The sequence below is a fragment of the Leptomonas pyrrhocoris genome (assembly GCF_001293395.1).
Source record: "Leptomonas pyrrhocoris isolate H10 chromosome Unknown, whole genome shotgun sequence".
Classification (NCBI taxonomy): Eukaryota; Euglenozoa; class Kinetoplastea; order Trypanosomatida; family Trypanosomatidae; genus Leptomonas; species Leptomonas pyrrhocoris.
Window position 1 is genome coordinate 976,207 of NW_015438361.1, and position 24,378 is coordinate 1,000,584.

The following is a 24,378-nucleotide window of genomic DNA, read 5'->3' on the forward strand; positions in this document are numbered from 1 at the left end:
CCCTTCTCCAGCATCGTGCCAGTTATGATCAAAAAGCCGTCATATAAAGAAGCAAATGCTGCCGTGCTCACTGTGTTGCGAGAGGCGCAGGTGTGGAAAGTCAGTTCCGCGGCCCTTTGGCATCGGATCACGCGCGTTGACTTCATCACACCCGAAACAACAACATCAACATCAACAACAAAGACAGCTTGTTTTTCTTCTTCCCTCTTCCGCACCTACCGCTCTGAGTTGCGTCACCGTTACTGTATAATGTGAGCGTTTTTAAGTTGTTCGTTTGTTCTTCGGTCTGCGTTGGAATTACACCCCCTCTCCCCCAAAAATGGACTTGGTAAAGGAAACGCCACAACATACGGAGTCGTATTGAGCTCTCCTCTTCAGACTCCAAGTGCTGCATCACTTTTCAAGTGACGTCAAGAAAAGGAAGTGAAGCGAAAAGCGAAGCATTACCTGTTGTTACTAAAAGAAAGAAAAAATAAAGCGAAAAAACGACAAGTTGCTTGCAATTGTAACGCGCTCGTTGTTCAGTGTTTCTTTTCTCGCTGCCATTCTCTTCTTCTTTCTTTTGTGAATACAAATGTCAAATCGGCGCCTCTCGCCTCCAACTTCCCATTACTTGCGTGCTCAAATTGAAAGCAACACGCACCTTACACCTTTGATAGTGTGGTAAAAGCAGAGCAACGTAGCGAACCTTATTGCAAACAACATCAGCAGGAAGGCCTTATCGATGCCTAAATTTGAACTTGCCTAACTACACACACACACACACACACACGCTGCAGCGAGAAGCATTGGCCCACCAACCATGGCGTTTCGGTTCTCTCAGTTGATAGTGCTGTTGGGTCTTTTCGTGGGTCTTCTAAGCCTTTCCCTCACAGATGCAGTGGCAACCGAGGCAGCACGGAAGGGTGCCTATGTGCCGCTGACGAGGCGCCGGTACACGATGCTGATCGAAGAGCTGACGGGCGGCTTAGATGAGAAGGGCACCCGTCCCACGCTCGTGTCCGTCACGGAGGAAAAAATGCTGACGCTGCCCGCGAAGTCAGCCGCCGCGGCTGCCTGGGAGGGCGACGCAGAGGCCAGCGAGATCGACACCGAGGCCGCAGCAACGCTGACGTTCGACGAAGACTTCGACCCCATCTGGTACTACGTGCTACGTCGCCGTGGCTTCGAGCACCTTGACTGGTCCGGTTGCGGCGGCAAGTGGCGTCCCGAGTGGTCCATTCCGAAGCGCAGCGGCACCGCCCCGCCCGGCAACGAAGCCTCTGAGCTACTTTTCGACCAGCTGCATCACTACCTCGCCCACCACGCCGTCTGCACGTACTCCTCCGTGTCCTTCTGCGGGGCAAGCCACGAGCGGGACGCTGCGAGTCAGTTCCAGTGGGCCGCGCAGTTCATCTCGACCTTGACGTCGTCACCGCTGAGTTGGACGTCGGCCACGCCGCGGCACACACAGCCCAACGGCATCCTCTTGGAAAGTCACTGCGACAACGTGCACCGCGGCACAGAGGACGTAAACGGAGGGGCCGCTGCGTACTGGTGCTCGTACCACTTAGTGTACCATGACACCTTGTGCACGCAGCACGTCAGCCCGCTGCTGAATGGGGGGCGGTCGGGCCGCGGGGTGCAGGAAGGACTCCCGCAGGGCATCTTCAAGGCGGTGTTTCCATCCTTTGTCCACTTCTTTGGCAGCCCCTTTCACCACTTCACGGTCAAGGCGACGCAAGAGCGTAGACCCGCCAACGTCTCTCTCGGCACGCCCGCCGTCGTCGAGCTGAAGGTGCAGCTTCGTATGAGCATGGTGGCGCGGGAGCAGGCGGATCTGGAGGCGCTGGCGAGCGTCTGGGCACGCGAGTTGCCCGCATACGCCGACGGCGGCCGCTTAGCAATTTATGTCGGACCTGGCGGTCTCTCGGCGAGTCTGCGCGCGGCGCTTCCCGAGTCCGCCATCGTGTCCGAAAAAGACAACGAGGCCGCCGCTCCGACGAAGAGGGCGAGCGATGACGTGGCCGCGTCTACGGAGGACAGCGGCGACGGCGGCGTCGCCGTAGGTTGGTCCCCCGAGGTGCGCTACGAGGTGCACAGTCGCGGCAAGGACCACGGCTACTTAACGGTGGAGCTGCAGCCCGCCCTCGCCACTCTCGACGCGCAGGTCGGCGTGCACGTTGGCGACAACGCAAACGCCGGCGACGCGGCATCACGCTTCCACCAGTACCGCCTGCGTGAGGGCGACGTGGTGCGCACGCTGCTGCTCTTTCCGCTGCACCTTATCCGACCCTCTCTGTACAACATGGAGTCCCTCGTCGGATCGACACGGCTCGTGCACGCCCACACCGACGTCAGCTCCAACACGCTGGCCGCGCTGCTCGAGACACCCGTTACGGCGGTGCACGTCGCGGCCTACGAGGCGGCGTACGCGCAGGCGCTGTTGCGGCACCACCACGGCAGTTCAGCGGGGCACACCGACCGCAAGCGCGGCCGACCGGAGGGCGTCATGCTCGGTCGCTTTCCGCTTTCCTTTGGTTGGACGGCCCTCCACTCGATGCCGCCTGACGATAACGGCAATCGCATCGTCCCGCAGCCGGTGGTGGTCATCACCCGTCCCTTCAACACATCGGAGAGCGCGGCAGAGGAGGAGGGCGAAAAGGACTTCTGCGCCGCGCAGCGCGACGCTGGGCCGGCACAGGGCGTCCCCCCGCTCGACCACGTCAGCTCGCTTGCCGCGATGTTTCAGATGCTCAACCACACATTCGTGTGGAGGGACGGGAAGGCGCCGGCGGCGGCGTCCTCCGCGGGGCGCAACTCTCTCGTGCCCTCCAACCTGGACGGTGGAGCGGCAAGCACGTGTGTGTACTGGGTGCGGTCGACGGTGGCGAGCGGGACGACGATTCCTGGGCCGGACGGCGCAATGGTGTTCAACGTTCTCTCGCTGGGATTGGTGTTTTCTGCCGTCGGCGCTGGCATCTTCACGCGTGTTACGCGGCGTCTGACTCTTCAGCCCGAAGACTTGGACACCTTTATGAAGGCAGAGGCGGATTAGGTGCCTGCTGGCACGGTTTCCTGTGTGCATTCTTTTTTCCTTTTTGCGTTGTATGTCTCTCTCCACCTTTCCTTTCCTCGTGCTATTGTTGACGGCGCGGTGTCATGAAATACCATTCGGCATCACATTCGAATTCCACTTTTTTTTGTGGCTTCCCGCATTTTGCGCTTCAACGGCAGATTTGCTTGTAAGCCGACGTATTTGAGTTGTTATGTATGCGTGGGCAGACGCGAGTGGTGACTCACCTGGACTGATCTCTTGCCAATTGGCTGCAGAAGGCTGAAGAAGCTGCACCGCAGAGCCACATGGCTAACCAGCTGGCTGAAACGCGAGTGTTCAAGGCCTCTTTTTTTTGGTTCTTTGTTTCCTGGTGTGTGTGGAGGCATACTTTACAAGACAATTGCGAATAGCGCTTTCGCTCTGGAGCACACGTACGCTGCATGAATTTTCTTTTTCTCCCCATTTTTTTTTGGTGTAGATGATTTCTTTTTTTTTTCACTTTCTTTGTTTCGAACTCGCTCTTCTCTTTGTGTCTTCGACGGCGCTTCGTTTGTCACACTCGCACCCACGCACTCACACACGTCTTCACCGTTACACATCCATATACACACACACACACACAAACAATTACATGCACACGAAACAGATTTTAACGTTTCTTTTTTCCCATTTTCCTTCACACGCGTCGAGTGCACAACTTCTAGTCTCTTCTCCTGCAATTACAGCCACACAAAGCAGACATAGTTTTCTTCTTGACAGAGAAAGGCAACTTCTTTTTCTTCTTTCAAAGAATCTCCATCTCTACATAAAGAGGAAAAACTGCAGAAACTGCATCCTCCCACGCGCTTTATCAGAAGAGAAGAGAAAAGGGAAAGCGAGACTTTACCTAACAGATAAAGACGTAGAAGTTTTCTTCAAAACATACGATTTATCGTTTTCTCCTTTTGAGACATCTATATTTTTCATTTGCTCGCTAATCTATCCTTTTATCAACTTTCTCATTACGAGCGAACTAGCCGATTTAATTTTTTTTCGTCTCTTTTTTGGTTTCTTCCCCCCCCCCCTCGGTACAATACGGTTTGTTTTGCGAGCCTCCACGTTGCGCCTGCTTTGCTCGTCGCACTTCCGCCTTTCTATCTCAGCACTCTCCGTCCGTCTTTGCGTCGTGCGTGTGTGTGCGTGTGTTTCCTGCTGTTTGACTGAGCGACAAAACGAAGCAACGCAGTGAAAATGAGTCGCATCGCCCCTGTTACGTGTCCGCTGTCGGACTGCACGCTCGCCGTCGACAACGCGGAAAACATCCGCAACAGCAACGACAAGGCCCTCCTGCTCCACAAGGTCAGCGTCAGCGCCATCGCGCCCAGCCAACGGAGGAACGCGCGCAGCAGCCCCACGCAGGTCAGCCATGTCGTTGCTTCTGTCGACGCAACGGAGAAGACGCCGTCTGCGCGGCGTGAGCGCGTGGTCGGCGGCACCCGAAAGGTGAACGCTCGTACCGTCGCGACAACGCTGGCGTCCGTGTCGCTGGAGGAGCACCGCCCCTCTGCCCTCGACGTGCATGTCTTTGCAAAGCCCTTCACGCCGGCGACGCCGCGCCGCAACGACCCCTACTCCCCGTGCCTACTGAACAGCCCCTGCACCCCGGAGGACACCTTCTACGCGTGCTACGGCGACGCGGAGGCCGTGGCGACGGAGGCAACGCCAACGGCAAGCCTGATGAACACGCCGGTTTGCACACGCACCGCTGGCCAGAAGCCCTCCACCCTCGGTGAGACCACGCGCAACCTCCTCGAAATGCTCAGTCTCATCTCGACACCGAACAAGTCGCCCTGCGGTGCCAAACCGGTGCGACCGACGGAGTCGCAGTCGCCGCGGCCGTCGTCGCCGGAGCGCGCCGCGTCGCCGTCGCAGCAGCAGCCAGTGCCGTCTTCCTCGACCCGTGTCGTACGCAAGGTGGTGTGTTGCAACGTGGACCGCACCTCGGGTCGCCCCGTGCCGAAGCCGAAGGCGGCGTAGACTTTTTCCCTTTTCTTTTGCATTATCATTCGTTTTACTATCTTTTTTTTTTTTTAGGCTTGCCAGTATTTGTTCCTGCTGATATGTTAAGCTTTTTTTTCTCTTTTCGATGGTCTTTTCTAAAGGAATAAAATAAAACGGGCCGAGAAGCGGAAGCCGCGTTTTTTCAGCACTCAAGCGATCGAGAATCATTTGTAGGCTGCAATGGGCAAGCACTTTTTCCTTCTTTCTTTTAATCTCCTCCTTCATGTTTTCTTGTGTGTATATATTTACACATTTTCTTTTATCTTTACAAACACACACATATATGTATAGATTTGAGACAGTAAATGTTGGCTGGAGTATCATCATCAAAAAAAAAAAAGAATCACTCCTCAAATGGAAGAAACGAAAGTGTAAATTGTGGCTCTGTCTTCCTTTCTTCTTCGACTTCTCCGCTGATTTATCGTCTCCAGCTTTAACGTTTTTTCTCTTGCTTTTCGTTTTTACCTGTTGTTTTCTGGCAAGTACTTCTTCTGGAGTGTCTTGTTGCAACGTCTTCCATCCCGTCTTCCGTTCTCGCAACTCAGATGCGAGAGGTTTTCTCCTCATTCACTCCTAAATACGGTTTTCATTTCCCCGCTGTTTTTTTTTTGTTTTTGAAGGAGTGTTCGTAGGCGCACCTAAGTAACGATTTCATTCCGTGTTATGCGACATCGATGAAACACCAAACTCTTCGTTCTTTCTTTCTTCGGTACGGCGAGCAGTGGGGGGAAAAAAATGAGGGAAAGGAAAACGAAAAACCGACCTCTTCTATACTTGTGTAGCTCCAATATTCATGAGTACGTTTGGCGCCCCAATATTTCCTATTTATATTCATGCCCGATTTTTGTTTCCGTTTCTCTTCGTTGTTGTTTTTTGTTCTCAGTGTGTTTCACAGGTGCCGCGAGCGGCCAGCATTCGCGTTTTTCTTTTTTGTTCTCTTTCCTCCCCAGCCGACCGTTCATATCCTGGTCGTAAAAGCCTCGGTAGTGAAGCCCTCTTCTAGACCTTCGTACGTGAGAGCTCGCATTGTTTCACACTTGCTAGATGCTTAGGAGCATCGTGTGGAGTGCGCCATCCGATGATGTTCTCGGCAAAAGAGCTTCTCTGAATTATAGCAGAAAGCAGAAGAATAATAAAACCTTTTAAGCACGAAACGTTGAAGTATGGCTGCATTAGCCAGTTTTCGTCTTTTCACAAACGAGCATTTTTGGAGCCTCCGTAAGTGGCATAACCGCCTACGCACGCTCCGCATCAGGAAGTGAAGCGCAGCAACGCACAGCGTGATGCACCGACTGCTTTTTTCTCCCCCCTTCTCTTTTAGCGTTCGCGCGTGTGTGTGTTTTGTTTTCGTGCTTTTCGCCGTTCACCTTCTTTTTTCTTTTCCTTCTCTGTGCGCGCCTCTTCTTGAATTCCGCACGCTTTCGCCGCCCCTTTTTTTGTCGGGTTTTTCTTTCTTTCCAGAACCCCCCCAGCCACGGAAGGCTTCCCGCGAAAGGTGCTGAGCAACGGTGATAGAGAGCAGCGTGCTGGACACGTATATATTCTACTGTTTCACAGTCCCTGTTCAAAGAGAAGAAGAAACGGGTAGCGGACGAAAAGAGTCATGCGCGAAGGAGACGGCGACGATGCGAGGCTTATAAAATCTAACTTATGCCCCAACATCGCTCGGAAAGGAAATAATAATAATAATAATAATAAAGGAACGTATGTGAAATCGAAACTCAAGTTCTCAAGGTAAAGTCTACAAGTTGATTTGTGGTGTTGGAGGTGACTGTGTTTGCGAATTGAGTCATCGTGCAACCGCACGCGCGTGTGGGTGCTTTCCTGCGTGTGGTGTTTGGACTGACGTCACGGTGTGCTTCTGTAAGAAGAGACCGATCACAGGGGTAAAAGAAACTCTTTTCCTTTCAATTCCACACGCAAGCAACTCAACAAATCGTTTGTTCACTGAAGAATAAAGGAAGAGGGCCGTTTATATATGGGCTATCTCGGACCCAAAAAGGGTGGAAAGGAATATATATAAGACACTTACCCATGCGCAGGTGATGTAAAGAGCCGCAACCGTCTCTTGCTCTCGTCTTTTCCCGGCGATCGGACGTGTTCTCTTCACGTGGGATGTGTTTTGTTCCTCCTTGTCTTTCTCTATAGACTGTCTTTGCTTCTCCTTTTTTTTTTTGCAAGCTGAGCTCTAGTAAATGATAATGATACAATTCCTCTTTCTCCTTTGATCAGTCAGCTGCGTTGGATGCTGGATGGACCTTCTCCACTTCGCTCTCTTGCACGCGTGTTGTTTTTGTCTTTGTTGTGGTTGCTGTCGTTTTTCCAAACGTCGTTGTGCTCTCGTATTTTTCTTCTTCTTTTCTTATATTCTTTTTAATATTATTGGTGTACGTTCTTGTCTTTTCGCTTCTCTTGTGTGAATGCGTGTGCGTGTGTCTTGACGTAGCCAGCGAACTGCGGTCGCGTTGCGCGATAGGAAAATAAAATGCGATGTTGTGGTACAGCTGGCAAAGAAAAAAGAATTAAAAAAAACACTTGATGTGACGGGTGTGCAACATGCGCGCTTGTGCTTCGTGTGCGTGCCAGTGTGTGCATTGGAGAAGTACCCACTTTTTTTTTGACCTTTTTGAGACGGTGAGCCCGTCTTCTATTACCCCCGTTTTCAAGGCGTTCGAGTTGCTCTTTTCTGGAGGTTCTTCCTTCTCTCTCTCCCTATACATATTTATATGTGTTTTATTGCTTCATCTGCTGCCGTGGGCTACCAGACGTGTTCAACTTGTGATTTTGTTGTCTATATTGTTTATGCACTTTACATCACAGAAGAGTTCGAAGAGGAATGAATGCTGTCAGTCACCCCTGTTGGTGCAGAGCTACGCCAAGCATAACCGTTTTACGGAAGGGCAGAAGAAGGAGAAGGAGAAAAGAGGACTTGACCGTAGGGCAAGCTACTCATTTTGACCCAAATAAGTTCGTATCTTCATACGTGCGGCAAGCATCGTTTACGCTGTTACATAAGCCAAAAGAAACTAAGCATCAATGAAAGGAGAAAGAGAAGACGTGCATATTGTTTTCACCTCTTTTTTTTCGGTTCTCTTTTTTTTGTTTTGTCTTTTCTGTCCCTTTTCTTTTTCTTCTACTCCACTTATATTACTTTTATTTTTACGTTTGCCTCAACGCACACAAGATGGAAGTGAGCAAATTGTTGTGGGCCGTTCATCTGTTATAACGTTCGCGTACAACTCTTTTCCCACTTATCATTCTTGTGTGCCGCCCAGGCGTTTTTTTTTCTGGTTTGTTTGGCTTTTCATCCCCCCCTGTTTTTTCTTCCTCCTTTCTGTTATTGTAGCGGTACTGTTTTTAACCCCAAATCCGCTTTCTTTTGCACTTCTGTTCAAATCCACCACCTGGTCGAAGTCTTTGTTTATTTCCCTTTTCTCTTCCGAAGGAGGACACCATCAAAGACAACTCTGTGTGGAACAAAAAAAAGTCCTTCAATAGGGCTCAATCTCAAATAGAAAAAAAAACAAAAAAGACAAAAACCTCTTCAGGCTCTTTCTTCGATGCTGTTTATCGCTCCTTTTATCACGTGATAGTCATTTTTTTCTTTCCTTTTGATGGCAGCTTCAACGTTTGGTATTTGTCTGTGTGACCAGACGCGTTGCTGCCTGCACGGCGAAGAAGAACGTGAGCTGCGGCACAACCATATAGACTGGCGGCTTCGCTGCGTTTTTTTTTCCTGTCGTTTTCGCTGTAGTTTCTTTTATTCTCATTTTACTTCCTAGGAGGACGGGGTGGCACTCGCGACGTCTGGTTTGCGCGCAGAGAGTGAGGGAAAAGTGATGGGCGTAATTCAACTCGTTTTTGTTTGTTTGTTTTTTCTTTTCCTGCCTGGGGCAACTGTTGCATGATGTTCATGCGATCCTCGAGAACGGCACCAAGTTGAGCATGAAAAACAAACAAACAACCGCAAAACGCAGTCTACTCCTGTCAAAAAAGTTTATCTAGTAGAAAACCACCTTGTAGTTGCTATTCCTGTTTTACTTTTGTCTTTTTACTTCTAAAAAAAAAATAACACATTTATCTCTATATATCTGTCTTTGACGCCTCTCTTTGCCCGCTCCTCCGTTCTCACCTGCACTACTATTTCCATACACACAAATATTCGCTTGCATATAAATATATAAAGAATAAGCGGGTCGCAGCGCGGAAATGGTTATGTGAAAGGTAAGGCAGTACTCAGCAATAACAGAAGTCGCCTTTTTTTTCTTCGTTTTCTGGATTGCTGATCTCAGGTAGGCCACTCAAGCTGACCTACAAGAAGAGAGAAAGAAAAAGGGTCGACAATGGCGACAGGCGGACAAAACAAAATGCCTAAAACTGACACGGGAAACACGCATCAGAAGAATACTTAAACGGCAGTGAGCGTTACCGGAACTGGGACACACTTTGTGTTACTTTGCGATGAATGATGAGAAGAGAAAAAGAAAGGCAACGCCGTTTTTATCATCGCTGAGAACGCTGTTCGAGAAGGGAAACTCACGGCAAAAAAAAAATGACTCGGCAGTGACGTGCAATTTCGCTGTTGACACTCAAAGAAGCAGAAGTGAAGTGCGACGTGACCACTTGAAAAAGAAAGATTGAGTAGCGCATTGTTTTGTATTCTCTTGTGCTCACGTATATGTGTGTGTGAGTGAGAGGACGAACTTAACGCGCTCTTCGGAGTTTCCTTGTTTCATCGTATGCTTCTCGTGTTCGAGGCATATTGCACGCCGCCGTTAATCACAGTTACCCGAATACGGTTCCTTAACGTTTTCTAATTTCTTTGACGCTTTCTTTTTTTCATTCTAGTGTTACTGCCAACAGCTTTTAACTTTTTTCTTTTTTTCTTCTTCTCGTAGATCTTCTTTTTTGTTTTGTTTGTTTTATGGGTCTTCGAGGGAAAAAAGAGGAAGGGAAGTTGAGCTGAGGATCAACAGCGATTTTTTCTTGTAAAGCTGTGAAATCATCGTTCCATCATGTACACTTTCCAAGCAGGTTAATTAAGTAACTAACGCACTTGGTTTTTCACTGGAATTTCCTTTCTCGCACTTCTTTGAAAAAAATGAAACTCTTTTGTTTTTGCTTTTTGCACTCGAGCTTCGAAGCGTATGGACGGTGCTCCTGCGCTACCCGTCTATGTGAGCGAAATCCGCAAAAAGAAAGCTTCTACCGACAACTGACTGGTGCTTCTCCGTCGCATGCTGTTTCTTTGCTTTTGCCAGCAGATCTGAAGACTCTCTTTTCCTTTTCTTCTTTTTTTTTTCACTTTATATCTGCGGATCGTTTCAACGCGTTCTCCTTCGTTTTGAGGTTTCAAAGTTTTTTTCGCCCCACGTGTTTCTGTTTTTTTTTTTCCCAATGCAGTTCCTTGTCTTTGAGTGCTCCTTTGTGGCTCTCTGAGATCTTAAAGAAAAAGCAGTCAGAAAACTCCAGCACGAGGTTCGTTACACCAGAAAAGAGCGGGATGGCTATTTACAGCCTCCCTCCTCTTTATTTTTTTTTTTGTTCTGAGCTACGCACTCAAAACGCGTAACTCCACGCAGCGATTGGAGCCCCGGAAACTGACGTACCGTGCGAGTAGGCAGGTAGCCTGGGCTGCGCACACGGGACGTATTTCTTGCGACGCCGCGTTACGGCGTGGGGCAGAGGAGATGCGGTTAAAAGCCAAATAATAATAATAATCATCATGATAGTATGAATGCACGTGCATGGTGGATGCCCTTCTCTCTCTCTCTCCCGCAGCACTTCAGCGTTGGAAGTAAAGAAATGAAGGTGGTCTGGCTCGCTGCTGTATCGGGAGAAGCGCGGCTCTATCCAACACATTCTCTCTCTCTCCCTCACTGGCCCTCCCTACACCCTCCCGCTGACTGAAATCGTTATGACTTCATCTTTTTCCCTTTTCTCAAGGGTTTTTGTGCCTTTTTTTGTTTGACGGGGAATAACGTTGAGGAGAGCCATCGACAGGTCTCTCCCGTGCAGTGCGCTCTTTTTTCTCTTTTTTTGTCTGTGTACTCCGCATACCAAGCGTGGAGCGACCTGTCTTAAAAGAGGAAGAAACACCGAGCACACCACGACGACGGCGGCGCCCAGTCGAAAGCTTCGATCTTCTAAAGAGAGAGCCGAAGAAGGAAGGAGCCCCGAGCCTACGTGGTGAAGTTCAATGCCCGCTACGCGTCCCGAGCTGGAGAACCCGCCGGAGGTGTTCTACAACGCCTCTGAAGCGCGCAAGTACACCGTGAGCACCCGTGTGCGGAAGATTCAGCGTGACATGACACTGCGCGCCCTCGAGCTGCTCAGCTTGCCAAAAGACGAAGCCCCGACCGGACTCAACCGCTCCGCTCTGCTTCTCGACATCGGCTGCGGCAGTGGCCTGAGTGGTGATGTGCTCACTGAGCAGGGCCACGCCTGGATGGGGGTGGATATCAGCATGGACATGCTACGCATCGCGAAAGAGGATGAGCTGAACTATTACGACATGGGCGAGGCGCAACGGCAAGCGGCGAAAAAGGCGGAGTCGACGCTGACGAGTAGCAGCAACTTGCGCATGGACACGAGTCACGTGAAGTGGGGCCTCATCACCTCGGAAGAGGAGGACAATGAGGGGGAGGATGACGAAAGGGATGAGGAAGGGACCGACAAGGATGTCGACGATAGCGCGGAAGGACAAGGAGAGACTTGGCAGGAGGGAGAGGAAATGGATGGGCTGATGTCGGGGCCACGCGTCGTGGAGGTCCTTCGCAATGACATCGGTGCGGGTCTGCCCTTTCGCCCCGGCACCTTCGACGGCTGCATCTCCATCTCCGTGCTCCAGTGGCTCTGCCACAGTACCAAAAAAGGGGAAGTCCCTCAGCGACGCCTGCTGGCGCTCTTTCAGTCCCTCTACAATTCTCTGCGCCGCGGTGCGAAGGCGGTCCTTCAGTTCTACCCGAGTGATCCCACGCAGGTGCACATGATCACCCACGCCGCGATGAAGTGCGGGTTTAACGGCGGCGTAGTGGTTGACTACCCCAACTCGGCGCGCGCGAAGAAGTATTACTTGGTGCTGCAGGCAGGTCAGGTGGCGGGCGGTTTTGTGCCTCCGCCTGCCCTGACCACCGAGGCGGAAGACGACGCAGACGAGGAGGACTCCGAGTACGAGGGGGAGGAGGAGTACCACGGCAGTGACGATGACGACGATGACGGCGCGGGAGGTCCGTTTCGTGACCCACACAGCCGCAAGCGTGTCCACGTCGGTGGCCGGGACACGGACCACCACCACAAGCGGGCACGCGCGTCCTCCGCGCATGGGCATAAGCGACGCCGCAAGGACAACCGCCCAGAGACCGGCTCGCGCGATTGGGTGCTGCTGAAGAAAGAGGAGCGCCGGCGTCGCGGTTACACGACGTCGGCAGACTCGAAGTACACGATGCGGCAGCGAAAGCCTCGCTTCTAAGGAAAGTCAAAAAAAAAAAAGAAACGCATTGGTGCTGTTTAATGGATTGCTTAGAGCACACTCTTTCCTTCCTTTTGTCGATTAACAATCTAACTATTCTCTACCATAATCTTCTTTCTCTTTTATGGTCGCATAAACCGAGGCGAACGTCTCTGAAATAACTTCAGGGCCACCACCACAGCAACTTCCGGCTGGATAAGGGTCAGTGACGTGCGTTCGCAGCTACCTTGTGACTTGGTGATGCGAGGTCCTGTGCGATCTCACCCTCATTTCTCTCTGATTCAGCTCGATGTGACTGCCCTTTGTTTAGAGCGGCAATGTCGCTGGGAGAGACGCTCGGCCGTTTTCGGCTACTGTGCTCTCTCTGTCTGCTTCCTGCTCTCTTGGTCGTGGACCACGCAGGCAGGCATTTTGATCTCTCTTCCGATTGCAACGAAGGTGGTCGTTTGCGCATGATTGATTGAGGCGTTCGCTTTCACTTGAGCTTTCCTTTCCTTTTTTTCGTTTTCCTCTCTCTCTCCCCATCAACTTCAATGACAGCTTTTAGCGTCAGCTGTTCTTTTTTTTTTTTCTTTCTCTGCCCGACGGCATCACACGTGCACAACTAAAAGAAGGCAGCGTTTCTTTTCCCCCATTTCACGCGGCGCCACAGAAACGGTTTACAACACAACATCGTTAGCACGTGCATAATGCAGGAGGACGGCTCGGATGCGGGGAGCGTCGTGGAGGTGCTGCCTCAGGAGCAAATAACGATGCTGCTCAACAAGCAAGATTTCAACGACAAGGTCGGCCAAGATACCGCCAATTTGTGTTGCGTCCTCGTCAGCAGCACGATATGCCGTCAGTGCGGTATTCGACGCATTCCGTACCCGAAGGCGCCGCCGCGGAACGCAGATGGGACTGTCGATGAGGACGGTGCGGAGGAGGAGGGAGAGGAAGCGGAGGGAGACGAGGAGGAGGGCGGCAGCGAGGACGGCGCGTGCAACACCGGGGGCGCCTCCGGCGGGCACTTTTATCGGGACTTCGAGGAGCACCTCGTGCGCAAGGCGGCCACCGCCGTGCAGCGCCGCCACGTCCGCTTCTTTCACGTCTGCGCCTGCGCTGCGGAGGAGACCTGCATTGACGTTTTGATGGCGGCCGATCCAGCCTTCAGCGTGCTGAACAAGAAGCCGACCCCGCACGAGATCGCGCAGCTGCACCAGACGGCGCATCGCCAGCTCTACGAACTGCTGGCGTTGTTAGAGGTGCGCAGTACCCCACAGATGCGTTTCTACCTCGCTGGTCAGCCGCTGCGGTACAGCATGATGTCCAGCGTTGCTGGCGGCGGTGCACCGGCTGGGGTAACGGCGGCGAACGACTTGATTATGGCGACAGGCGCCAATCGTGTGAAGTGGGCCCGTGTCCTGGAGAACGCCGTGGTGGTGCGGAACGCCGTGATGCGCGACTACGACGCGGAGGAGAAGGAGAAGGCGCGGCTGGCACGGGCAGCGGCGAAGCGGCTGGCACGGGAGGAGCGGCGGCGTCAAGAAGCGGAGGAGGGCGAGGAGGAGGAGGAGGAAGACAACGAATAGTCACCGCACCTCACAGCCGTTTTTTCAGCACGCCGCAGTTCATCACTGCGATGGTGGTTTACATCCAATATATATACATGTCACCGCCTCCTCCCTTTTTATTGTCTGTCGCGGCTTGCGACGTTGGTCTTCGCACCTTCCTTTTTTTTTTCTCGGCTGTTCCGAGAAAGCGAAGTGTTTGTCGGAGCGAAGCGAGCGCATCAGCCGTAGTCCCTGATGCAGATGTAACGTATAGCTAACCGGCGTCAACGCCACACTTTTTGCATTGTCCATGAATGTACTATCCCAACATAAACAACAAGGAACACTAAATTAAAGAATCAATTTGAAGCTCTGTATGTTTGGCAGCTCCCGTTCTTCGTAGCTCGCGCGATGGTGAGATTGCGCGTGAAGGATGTATTTTTTCTCTTTCTCTTTCTTCTCCTAGTGAAGAAGGGTCTCGCATCTACCTTCATCGTAGCAAGGTTTGCGCAATGGAGAGCGGTGAAACAAGAAAAGCTGGGGCGTACACGCCCCACTGAGCTGATCGCTACGGTCTTTTGCGTGGTCGCCACGTGACACAACAAAGGTAAAAGAACGCACTCATCTACAAACTCTTTTCCTCTTCTTTTCTTCTTCTCCTCTTCTCCCCCCCCCTTTCCCCCCCTTCCTCCCCTTCGCCAGGTGCCGCATTGAGCACATCGACGCCCCAACGAGCTTTGAGGCGCACGATTAAGAATAAAAGCAGAATATCATCAGCTGCTTGTCTTCTTTAGTCCTTTTTCTTTTTCTAAAATCTGTGCTCCAAGAGCAAGGAAAAACAAAAACCTGCTCTACGCTGTGTCCCTCAGCTGCTCCCACATACAAGGTTGGCATTCCGCTCAGATACATAACGCGATAGAAACGTGGAAGTTCGAGCGACGGCCACGGCGTACCTCTTGACGAAGACACACTTTATATTCCCCCCCCTCCTTAAAAAAGAACTTATAGCAGACACATTCCTTTACTCAGCCCAAGGCTTGCAGTCCCACACGGTTATCCTATTTATCCCCCTCTTTTTCTCCGTTTCGGTGGTCTGCCCCCACGCGAATGGTCCAAAAACGACCAGCAACCTTCTCCTCCACGCCCCTCGACGAGCGCGGACGCATCGGCAACCGCAGCCCTCACCGGAGCAGTGATTTTAATAGCAACAATAGAGTTCCCAAGGCACGTGCGAGCACGGCGGCGTCCAATCCATCGCTGGACGCTGACTCTTTTCTACCGCAGATTGCCCCTGTGCGAAAGATGGTTTCGCCTCAACGGAAGCCACCGCAGCAGGAGAATCTGCTGACGCCACCCAAGAGGCAGAGACGACCGTCGGTGGCGGCGGTCGCGCCAGCGGGGACACCGCGCTCGGCTCGCGCGCAGGAAGGCAAAAGAACGCCGCGTCGGTCAACGAATGACTCGGCGGTAAATTTGGATTTGGGGATGGTAAAGGCTGTTGGTGCTGCCGCAGCCGTGTCACCCCGGAGGCCTTCGAGAACGGCTGCACCGAAGAGCGGCATTCAAACCGACATACAGCAGCCGAACCGATACAGGCGTAGGCCTACCATGCGCCGTGATGGCACTCGAAGTCCCGTCAGCAAGCAGCAACTGAGCGAAGGGCAAGCAGTCGCAAAAGAGGAGGAAGTGGCCCTGACAGCGGAGGAGACGCTGTTGTTATGCGGCGTGCAGCCTGGTTCGTCGAAAGCTCTGTGGGTTACATCGATGCTTAGCCAACTTGACTCGCGTGTATATGGCAGCGCAAGTCTCTTCTCCGACGCTGACGGCATCCATTCTATTCCAGGGTCATCGCGGGCTCCTCATCAGTCGCCATCGCCCTCTACAAGTCTCGCTGCTCGCAGCTCTGCTGCGTCTTTTCTCTCCGGACCCTTGCAGGTTCCAGAAGAGCTTCTTAAAGAGGAAAAGAAGGTCAATAGGGTTGCGCATCCCCCACCGGCTCCGGCAACGCATCCACCACCCCGTGCTGCACGATCGTCTCTTTCGCCGCTGCCTCGCGACGCTGCGCGGACGCCGCCCTCGATCCCGGTGGCTGACAAACGCAGGGAGACTAGCAGCGAGGAGGAGGACGACGACGCCCCGACTTCCGACGGGGAGGGTTCCCCCTCCACCACACACAGCACCGACGAGGACGTGTCGAAAACCGCAGACGATGATGAGAAACGCGAGAAAACGGAGGAGAAAGAAGAGGAAGAGGAAGAAAAAGACAGCGAAGAATCCTACTCACCTTCTCCCACCAAGTTCGGAAGCGAGACAACGAAGCCAATTTCGGAGGCGGCAGACCTGCTGGCGAAGTTACGCATTGCCGTGGCGCATAGAAAAGCGGAGCCGCCGCCTGTGGACCTTGCGGCGTTGCACCTGCATCGCCTCCGACCGTCCCGTCGTCAGCTACACGAGTACCGCGTTCACGTGCTTTCGTTAGATCACGCGAGACAGGGCACCTGCAGCTCTGGGGAGTGACGCCGCATGCTTGATCGAGAGGAATGCATCGGATCTTGTTTCGTTTAGCTTCTCAGCTGTGCTGATTTTTTGGTCCATCTGTGAATTTATGTAATCGATTTTTTCTTTTTCTTTGTTTCGCGTCTTTTCGTTGCGTTGTGCTGGTGGAGAACTTGCGATACTCTTGTGGTGATGCGTGTGTTATGTTTAAATTGCATTGGGCAAACAGGCATACACAGGCAGGACACGCCGCATCTAACGGTGTACCGAAGGCGGGGAGATGTGTGTGTGTGTGTGCGCGTGTGTGTGACGGCGCAGTTCAGAATTGTTCGAAATGCACACCTTGACTTATCATTATTATTATTATTATTCTTTTTTTCCTTTGCGTCACTTCTGCTCATCGTTTCACATTGTCAGCTACCCCCCAAAAGAGAAGAAAGAAAGAAAAACGAAAAGGTATCTGCAGGTGCTCGTTTGGATGATTCTATCTGGCTGTTTTTTGCGGCGTATCGCACACGCGCGCGTTCCACTGCGTGTGCGCTACGTCCAGAAAAGAAATGCGACTTGCTGAGCTCAACACACACTCCAATTAATCGTGGCGATGCATAACGAGCAACCACATCAACAGCAAACACAGAAAAACGGATTCATTTCTGATGCGCTGGCTCAGCGAACTGGGCGACCTGGTTGTGTGTTGCGCAGCGACTCTTCTTCATGTCGAGGGTCGCTGTTCCCTTTCCCAGCCAGTCCTCAGTCATCGCTGCACAAATCCGCTGCGCATGCTGCCCGCTTTCTGCCATTCAGCCCGACCACCTCTTCACTCTTCACTCTCCCCCCTCCCCTTCGTCTCCAAACGGGTCACGGCATCCTTGCACCGTCGTGTTACCGTCAAGAAAAACCGAGCGACGAGAAAGCAGCGTAGATTCTTCCTCATTCATAGTTCAACTGTCTTGGAAGAGAAAGTAAAAGGACGCATAGCCTACTGTGTAATTCGACGGGTGGTGTGTCTTAAAGTGTTGCTGCAGCATCTCATCTGCCTTGCAGTCCCGCCTGATTATTTCGTCGTTCATTGCTGTTTTCAAAAACAAAAAAGAAAAGTACAAATTACTTTGTTTGCGCTCCCCCCTCCTCCTTTGAGAGTTTTGCTGCGTGTGCATGTCGATGGTAATCTACGATTTACAATAATTCATCATAATTATATCTATATATCGAAGAAAATAACTGCATAAGTACACTCCTTTTGTTTGTTCCGAATAGAGAGGAAACGAGACGGAGAAATCCTCTGGCTTATCCACGCTGCACCGCTCAATAAAGTCGATAATAAGTGCGTAAAGAAGGGAGAGCTCTGTCTTTTTTTGTTTTTGCGGTGCATTACCACTTTCTCATTTCCAGCAGATTGTACTGGAAGTACATTTTCTCTCTCTCTCTCTCTATATATATATAGCGCGATAGATTGCGAAAGCAATAAGGGAAACCAAAGATGTCGTCTCCGGAGGATGTGCTGTACTACCTCTACGACCCTAAAGTGGTCTTTCCGGCGCGCAACAAGTACATTCGGGTCATATCAGAGCTCATCGCGGGCTACTACGACTCGTCGTACATCAACAACATCGATATAATGGACGTCTTGCGTGGCGGGGCCGTGGAGGCAATCGAGTTGTGCCGCGACGCGCGCGAGATCTTAACAAAGGAGCCGACCGTGCTGGATGTAGATGTCAGCGACAATGATGAATTGGTGCTTGTGGGCGACATCCACGGACAGTTCAACGATTTACTTCACAGTGTGTTGTCGGTGCAGCTCAGCAAATCAGCACCGGTCCGAGACTCCTCGGCGGTGACCTCCTCGTCGCCGGAGGTGTGTATGGAAACCGGCGGTGAGGAGAGCGGTGGGGTCCCGCGCTCGCCGGCCCCCGCTGCCTCGTGGAATCGCGTGAACAGCAGCGAGTTCGCCTCGCAGCCGGACAAGACCATTCGCTTTTTGTTTCTCGGCGACTACGTCGACCGCGGCCCGCGCAGCGTTGAGGTGATTGTGCTGTTGCTGGCGCTGAAGATTGAGTACCCTCAGCACGTTTTTCTCCTTCGCGGCAATCACGAGGAGGCGCAGACGAGCCGTCTCTACGGCTTTTACAGCGAGTGTCGAGCAAAACTCTTTGTTGTGCTGCGCAGCGAAGGGGAGCTGATGCTGAGCGGGACGGAGTCGCTCATTCAACGCACGTTGAGCAGAAACAGCTGCGACGGGGAGGGGAGGGCGGACAGCGACGAGGACGATGACGGCAATGCTGTGGGGCAAACACAAAGTATTCGGAATGTAGCGTGCGAAGAGGACCCCACGGGCTCCTCTGGCTCGCTGATCTGCCCCAATTTCGGCTCTCTTTTTAACGTTGACGGCGCGGTGGATGCGTGGATGTCTTTCAACGCCACATTTTGTTGGCTGCCCCTCGCCGCCGTGGTGAGTTGCAGCGCCGGTCGTTTCTTCTGCGCCCACGGAGGGCTGAGTCCGGCACTGCACCGCATCTCGCAACTGCGCCGCGTACGTCGCGAGACCTACGGCTCCGAGAAGTGCGAGACGACGACCTCCGCGTGCAGCAGCAACACCTGCAGCTCACGCAGCAGCCCTGAGCCGTCGCCACAGGAGATGTGCACGAGCCCGGTCGCACGACGCGGGCCCCACCAAATCATCGATGGCCTGCTCTGGTCAGACCCGTCAGAATCGCAGTCGGGGTGTCGGACGAACGTGCGGGGCTGCGGCTACAGTTTCGGCCCCGACGTGACACGGCGGTTTCTAGACGCGAATTACGGCTATGTGCCCCCGCACCGTCACGCACGCGAGGAGAACGAAGACGAGGGCGGGGGCGACGGGCCGAGCTTCCCTCTGACCTCGTCCACCGCCACGGTGAAACGGGAGGCGGCGCTGTCGGAGTCGCAGGGGATGCAGTTCATCATGCGCGCCCACCAGTGCGTGAAGGCGGGCTACCAGTGGACGCAGGAGCGCCTAGTGATCACCATCTTCTCCGCACCGAATTACTGCGGCATGAACGGGAACAAGGGTGCCATTGCGATGTTGCGTGGCGCTGCGCAGAGCCGCGGCAGCCAAATCCAGCTGGAGTTCAAAACCTACGACAGTTTCAAGCGGGTCTTGTCGACGCCGGGGTCTCAGGTGAGGCTCGGGAAACGGGAGAATAGTGCGAGCGGCGGCAACCTCTACGCGGCTGGCGGAGGCGGAGGTGGGAGTGGTGCGGTTGCGAACGGTGCCGCCAACAGCAGCAGCAGCAGTCAAGCGCGTCCCTATCAGCCGCCAAACCGCAACGTGGTGAACAACCCTGTGTTGGAAGCCTACTTTGGCTCGTCAAATCGGTAAATCACCCTTCCTGGCGCAGGGAACAGGTCACCCGGAAATGATGAAAAAGGGATCTCAGCTGAGCATAGCGGTGAGAGTGTCTCAGCCGAGTTTGTCCACGCACAGTCCTTCTCTTTCCATGCACATCATTGTCGCACCCGCCACGAGGAGACGACGACAAAGTCCCTCGCGACGGCGTAGCAGCTGCGGTTTCTTCGCTAACCTGCTGTGGTGGTGGTGGTGCGTTGTCGAGACGCGCACAGAGTATTGCCGGATGATGCTGCACGAAAATGCATTGCTGGAGGGTGGCGCGCGTATGTGTTGAACGAGAATGGAGGTAAGAGATGCGTCTTACAAACTTCTTTTCACCCGCCGTCTCTACTTCTCGCGAACTGTTGTCTTTTGGCGTTTCTATTTTTGCAGGTTTGCTGCCTGGCTGCCCTATCGCTATCAACCTCGAAAAACAATCTGCTTTTTGTTTCCGTTCTGCGCTCCAGTTCAAGTCTACTTATTCTTTTTCTTCTGCTTTCTTGCTTTCCTTTCAATAGGACTCCTTTTGATTATATGTATGTAGATTTACATGCGTATATAGATGACCTCTCCTGTCGATGTGTTGAGTTCCTCTCGCATCGCTTTTGGGTCTCGCGCGAGTGCGTCATTATCTATGCTCCCCGTTTGTCTAATCTACACTTCACTTTCTTGCTTGTTTATGGCTTTTTTTTTGGTTAAAATGAACGCGGGGCGCACCGCTACATCTTTGTTTTTCTTCTCTGAATTAAATGCTATGAAACGGGATTATTTGTTTGCTTTTTCTTTTCCCGCTCTCCTGTTCCACATATATATATATATCGGAGCTATGCCGCCGCTGCCCGCGTTGCCTCGCGCGCAACCCATCACAAGCCAACCGTTCAGCAAAACAACAAACAACAACAACAACTGCCTCGTGTGCGTAAGTGCGCACGTAGAAAAACGAATGGACTGTTCTTATCAGCATCCTGCAGATCTTCCCTCGACTGGAAAGTCTCACGTTCTTCCCGCTCCCCCGTTCGAAGAAAGGAGAAAATAGCCATTCAAGTTGTAGGACCTGCTTTGCAGATTTCAGTTGGCGCTGCTAAGTTCAGCTTACGACCGAGGAATAACGAACGTTGACGCCTTTATTGTCTCTCTTTACCCTCTTTTCCCTTTCCGCTTCCACACACGTTATTCAATCGCTATAATGAATACTGCGACCACAACCCAAATTTTATTCGCTCACTGCAGATTGGTGTTTTGTTTTTTTCATCTTGCATCATGGTTGCTCCGAAGAACAAGATCCGCCGCATCGGCAAGAAGAAGGGCGCGACGCTGAAGGACGTCAGCGCGTGGCGCTGGATCAAGACGGCCGCCCGCCACTTCAAGCAGGAGGGCAAGATCTTCGTGCCGAACTGCACGGAGATCATGAAGAGCTCCCACGGCCGCGAGCGTGCCCCGCAGAACCCGGACTGGTACTACATCCGCTGCGCCGCCGTGCTGCGCGCCATCTACCTGCGCCCCGGCGTGGGCTACGGCGGCCTCAGCAAGCGCTTCGGTAACAAGAAGAACTACGGCAGCCGCCCGGAGCACGCCGTGACCTCCTCGAAGGGTCCCCTTCACTGGGCCTGCAAGTCGCTGACGAAGCTCGGCCTTGTGGAGCCCGGTGCGCAGTCCGGCCAGCGCCTGACCCGCAAGGGCCACAAGTTCGCCGACTCCCTCGCCTTCCAGGTGCAGATCCGCAAGTTCGGCGCCAGCAAGTAAGAAACGAATAGCCGTGTGTGAGGTGACCATGCCTTCCTTTGACTCCCTGAGCTGAGGCGCAGTGAACTGCACTGGTGCACGCTCGTCTGTCGCAGTGATGCGCTCGGAAACCAAAAAAGGTGCCGAGCCTTCAAGAGAGGGAAGTCAAGGAGGAGCGACGAGGGAGAGAGGCAGCAGGGGTGGGCGGTAGAAGTGGCCTCCCCTCTCCGCGTCCTCTTCACCCTTTCTACCCCTCTGTCCCCTTCCTTCTGCATGTGCGAAGCACCACACAATACGGATGCCACCCTATTCTCTTTTGTTTTTCGTTTGTTGGTTTCACTCATTTCAACCTGCCAAACTCCCACACAAAAACCGCTACTACCGCTTCTTGCGCGATCTTCGTCGACGGAGGTGGAGCGAAGAGCGGCTCGTCGAACGAGAAAGCTCAGTTCGGGCGGTACGTGCCTTTCTACGCCCATTTTACACCCAAGATACACTGTCAAGCACGCGGCCACGTACATGGCGCCTGCTGGTCGAAGTACGACTGCAACAGATGCCGGCCCTCAAGCCTCCTTCACTTCTGTTCTCTGCCTCGCACTCCAATTTACTTGCTACCTCCCCGTCTTCCTCCCCCTTTCTTTGCGACCTTCATTCAATTCCTTTCATCTTTTACGAGTCATCACCTTCTGTCCTGCCGCTTAGTGTCGACCGAATACAAACAAGATAAGGACTAGCGGGATAGGCTGCACACCGTTTACGCTATTTTTGGACGTTGCGACTTTCTGCTCAGTTAGTAGAGGGTGTTCGTCTCGTTCTCTCTCCCCCGCCCCAAACACTGTTTCTAATTTGTTTGCAGGGGCGCTCGCAATTTCACGATGACGATCGACTTCGATCTCACCCTCTTCATCAAGGAGACGCAGCTGCAGCACGGCCTGCGCGCCGAGGACTACACGCGCTACCACCATTACACCACCAACCGCCTCGCCGCCTTGCGCCAGCAGCTGAGCCTGTCGAACGACAAGAAGAGGTTTTTACGAAAGGAGGTGACGGTGCAGAACGCAACGGATGCGCGACATTTAATGCTGCTCGCCCTCTACGCCGAGCGCTGCTGGGCCGAGGCGGAGGCGATGCAGGTGCAACTGCAGGCCAAGAAGGAAGCACGCGGCGGTGACGCGAACAAGCCAAAAGGCGGCGTGGCGCCGGCGGATCAGTACCGCAAGCGTCTCAACAAGTCCGTGAAGTGGGCCGCGAAGTTGACGGAGGTGGCGAACGCGGTGGCGTCGGAGCGGGTGCAGCAGGAGTGCACCGCCTACTTGAAAGACACCGCCGGCCGTTGCTACGCCGCCCATGGGAAGTTCAAAGAGGCGAAGGAGGCGTTTCTGCTCGCGCGGGAGACCTACGCGGCGCTGCGCTCGACCAGCACGGAGACGCAGTGGATCGTGATTGCGTCAAAGCTCAACGAGCTCGATGACCGCGCCACCTACTGCATGCAGCGCCTCGGCGAGGACCCATCGTCGTACCACCCCGCCCCCATCTTTCACACTCACGGCGGTGCGACGGGCGACGAGGGGGTATCTCTGCAGGTCGGCGGAGCCTCGCAGCTGTCGTGGAACGGCCGCACGCTGAGCGTGTTCAGCATCAAGGTGAAGGACGCGCTACGGGAGGCGCAGGCGGTGGAGGTGGAGGCGACGGAGGTGAAGCTGCGGGAGACGCGCGGGCCGGTGCCGGTGGGTCAGTCGAACCGCGTGCTGGATTTGATGGACCGGCGCATCAACTACTACAACGACGCTCTTGCCCACGCTCGGCAGGACCTCCGCGCGGCGCAGGAAGGCGTTGGCAAGACGGAGTATCAGCTCATCGTCCATTGCATTCTCTTCCACGTCGCGCACGAGACGCTGCGGCGCACCTTGTTTCTCGCCGCGCTGTACAGTCGGCGCTTTGAGGCGACGGAGCGGACGCTGCGGGCTGGTGGCCGGCAGTTGAGCAGTGGGTCCGCCGCCGCCTCCTCTCCGCAGGTGATGAAGCACCATAGCCAACAGCAGCAGCAGCAGCAACGGAAGAAGAAGTCGGAAATTTCACCGACGCAGTTCGCCTCGCCCCTCGAGGTGGTCCGTCTCTACCAGGCCGCCGCGGGCAGCGTGGAGGAGATGGAGCTGCTGCCCGGCGTGGCGGGTCGCGACGACGTGGAGTCGCTGCAGGCGGTCTGCCTCGCTGGTCAGCTCTTCTACACTGGCGAGAGCTGGCGTGTGTCGCAGGCGTGGGTCACTGCGATGCCCTTCTACCGCGATGCGCTGGTGATGCTGCGGGAGGCCACTGGGCCGTACGTGGCCGACCTGCAAGAGCTAATTGAGCAGCGGTTGATGCAAGGGGCGGCGGAGGTGGTCTTGGCGACGTCGCCGTCCGCATCGTCTGCGACTGCGGCTGCTGTGGGGTATTTGAACGAGGCGGGGAAGGAGACAGTAGGTGTAGCGCAGGGCATTATGCGTTTCCCTCCCGATTTCCAGGCCGCCCCGTGCAAGCCGGTCTTTGTGGACATCGCCTCCACGTTTGTCGATTACCCGATGGAGGAAGAGGCGGCGACAGAGGTGGCGGCTTCTCAGAAGGGCGGTAACGGCAACACGTCAGGTGCGAAGCCGAAGGAAGCAAAGAAGAAGGGCTGGTTCGGGTGGGGCAGCTGAGAAGCGAAGCGTTTGGCGCAGGGGTGAGGCACGTG

At 53.7% G+C, this 24,378-nt stretch overlaps 8 protein-coding genes across 9 annotated transcripts; all 8 read left to right on the forward strand.

Annotated features, from left to right (window-relative positions):
• Window positions 1–631: 631 nt before the first annotated feature.
• On the forward strand, window positions 632–3,037 carry ABB37_03435 (putative mitochondrial gpi transamidase component, putative (GPI16); the record flags this gene model as incomplete). Its single annotated transcript, XM_015800778.1, has 1 exon — window positions 632–3,037. Exon 1 carries the CDS (start codon window positions 803–805, stop codon window positions 3,035–3,037), a length of 2,235 nt encoding a protein of 744 aa, XP_015660785.1. The 5' UTR covers window positions 632–802.
• A 644-nt stretch (window positions 3,038–3,681) lies between these two features.
• Window positions 3,682–5,053, forward strand: ABB37_03436 (hypothetical protein; the record flags this gene model as incomplete). Its single annotated transcript, XM_015800779.1, has 1 exon — window positions 3,682–5,053. The coding sequence occupies exon 1, from the start codon at window positions 4,268–4,270 to the stop codon at window positions 5,051–5,053; it is 786 nt and encodes a 261-aa protein (XP_015660786.1). The 5' UTR covers window positions 3,682–4,267.
• A 5,968-nt stretch (window positions 5,054–11,021) lies between these two features.
• Window positions 11,022–12,548, forward strand: ABB37_03437 (methyltransferase-like protein; the record flags this gene model as incomplete). The annotated part of the gene is made up of 1 exon (XM_015800780.1): window positions 11,022–12,548. Exon 1 carries the CDS (start codon window positions 11,277–11,279, stop codon window positions 12,546–12,548), a length of 1,272 nt encoding a protein of 423 aa, XP_015660787.1. The 5' UTR covers window positions 11,022–11,276.
• A 538-nt stretch (window positions 12,549–13,086) lies between these two features.
• ABB37_03438 (hypothetical protein) lies at window positions 13,087–14,119 on the forward strand (the record flags this gene model as incomplete). Its single annotated transcript, XM_015800781.1, has 1 exon — window positions 13,087–14,119. Exon 1 carries the CDS (start codon window positions 13,238–13,240, stop codon window positions 14,117–14,119), a length of 882 nt encoding a protein of 293 aa, XP_015660788.1. The 5' UTR covers window positions 13,087–13,237.
• Window positions 14,120–14,780: 661 nt separating this feature from the next.
• Window positions 14,781–16,597, forward strand: ABB37_03439 (hypothetical protein; the record flags this gene model as incomplete). The annotated part of the gene is made up of 1 exon (XM_015800782.1): window positions 14,781–16,597. Exon 1 carries the CDS (start codon window positions 15,188–15,190, stop codon window positions 16,595–16,597), a length of 1,410 nt encoding a protein of 469 aa, XP_015660789.1. The 5' UTR covers window positions 14,781–15,187.
• An 870-nt stretch (window positions 16,598–17,467) lies between these two features.
• Window positions 17,468–19,934, forward strand: ABB37_03440 (serine/threonine protein phosphatase-like proteincalcineurin-like phosphoesterase-like protein; the record flags this gene model as incomplete). Its single annotated transcript, XM_015800783.1, has 1 exon — window positions 17,468–19,934. The coding sequence occupies exon 1, from the start codon at window positions 18,057–18,059 to the stop codon at window positions 19,932–19,934; it is 1,878 nt and encodes a 625-aa protein (XP_015660790.1). The 5' UTR covers window positions 17,468–18,056.
• A 1,237-nt stretch (window positions 19,935–21,171) lies between these two features.
• Window positions 21,172–22,020, forward strand: ABB37_03441 (40S ribosomal protein S19-like protein). Its single transcript, XM_015800784.1, has one exon. The coding sequence runs from the start codon at window positions 21,204–21,206 to the stop codon at window positions 21,684–21,686; it is 483 nt and encodes a 160-aa protein (XP_015660791.1). The 5' UTR covers window positions 21,172–21,203; the 3' UTR covers window positions 21,687–22,020.
• A 319-nt stretch (window positions 22,021–22,339) lies between these two features.
• On the forward strand, window positions 22,340–24,343 carry ABB37_03442 (hypothetical protein; the record flags this gene model as incomplete). Of its 2 annotated transcripts, none has more annotated exons than XM_015800785.1 (1): window positions 22,340–24,343. In XM_015800785.1, exon 1 carries the CDS (start codon window positions 22,541–22,543, stop codon window positions 24,341–24,343), a length of 1,803 nt encoding a protein of 600 aa, XP_015660792.1. In that variant the 5' UTR covers window positions 22,340–22,540. The 2 variants fall into 2 exon arrangements, with proteins under 2 accessions (XP_015660792.1, XP_015660793.1); XM_015800786.1 differs by having other exon boundaries at window positions 22,366–24,343.
• Between the last annotated feature and the right edge of the window lie 35 nt (window positions 24,344–24,378).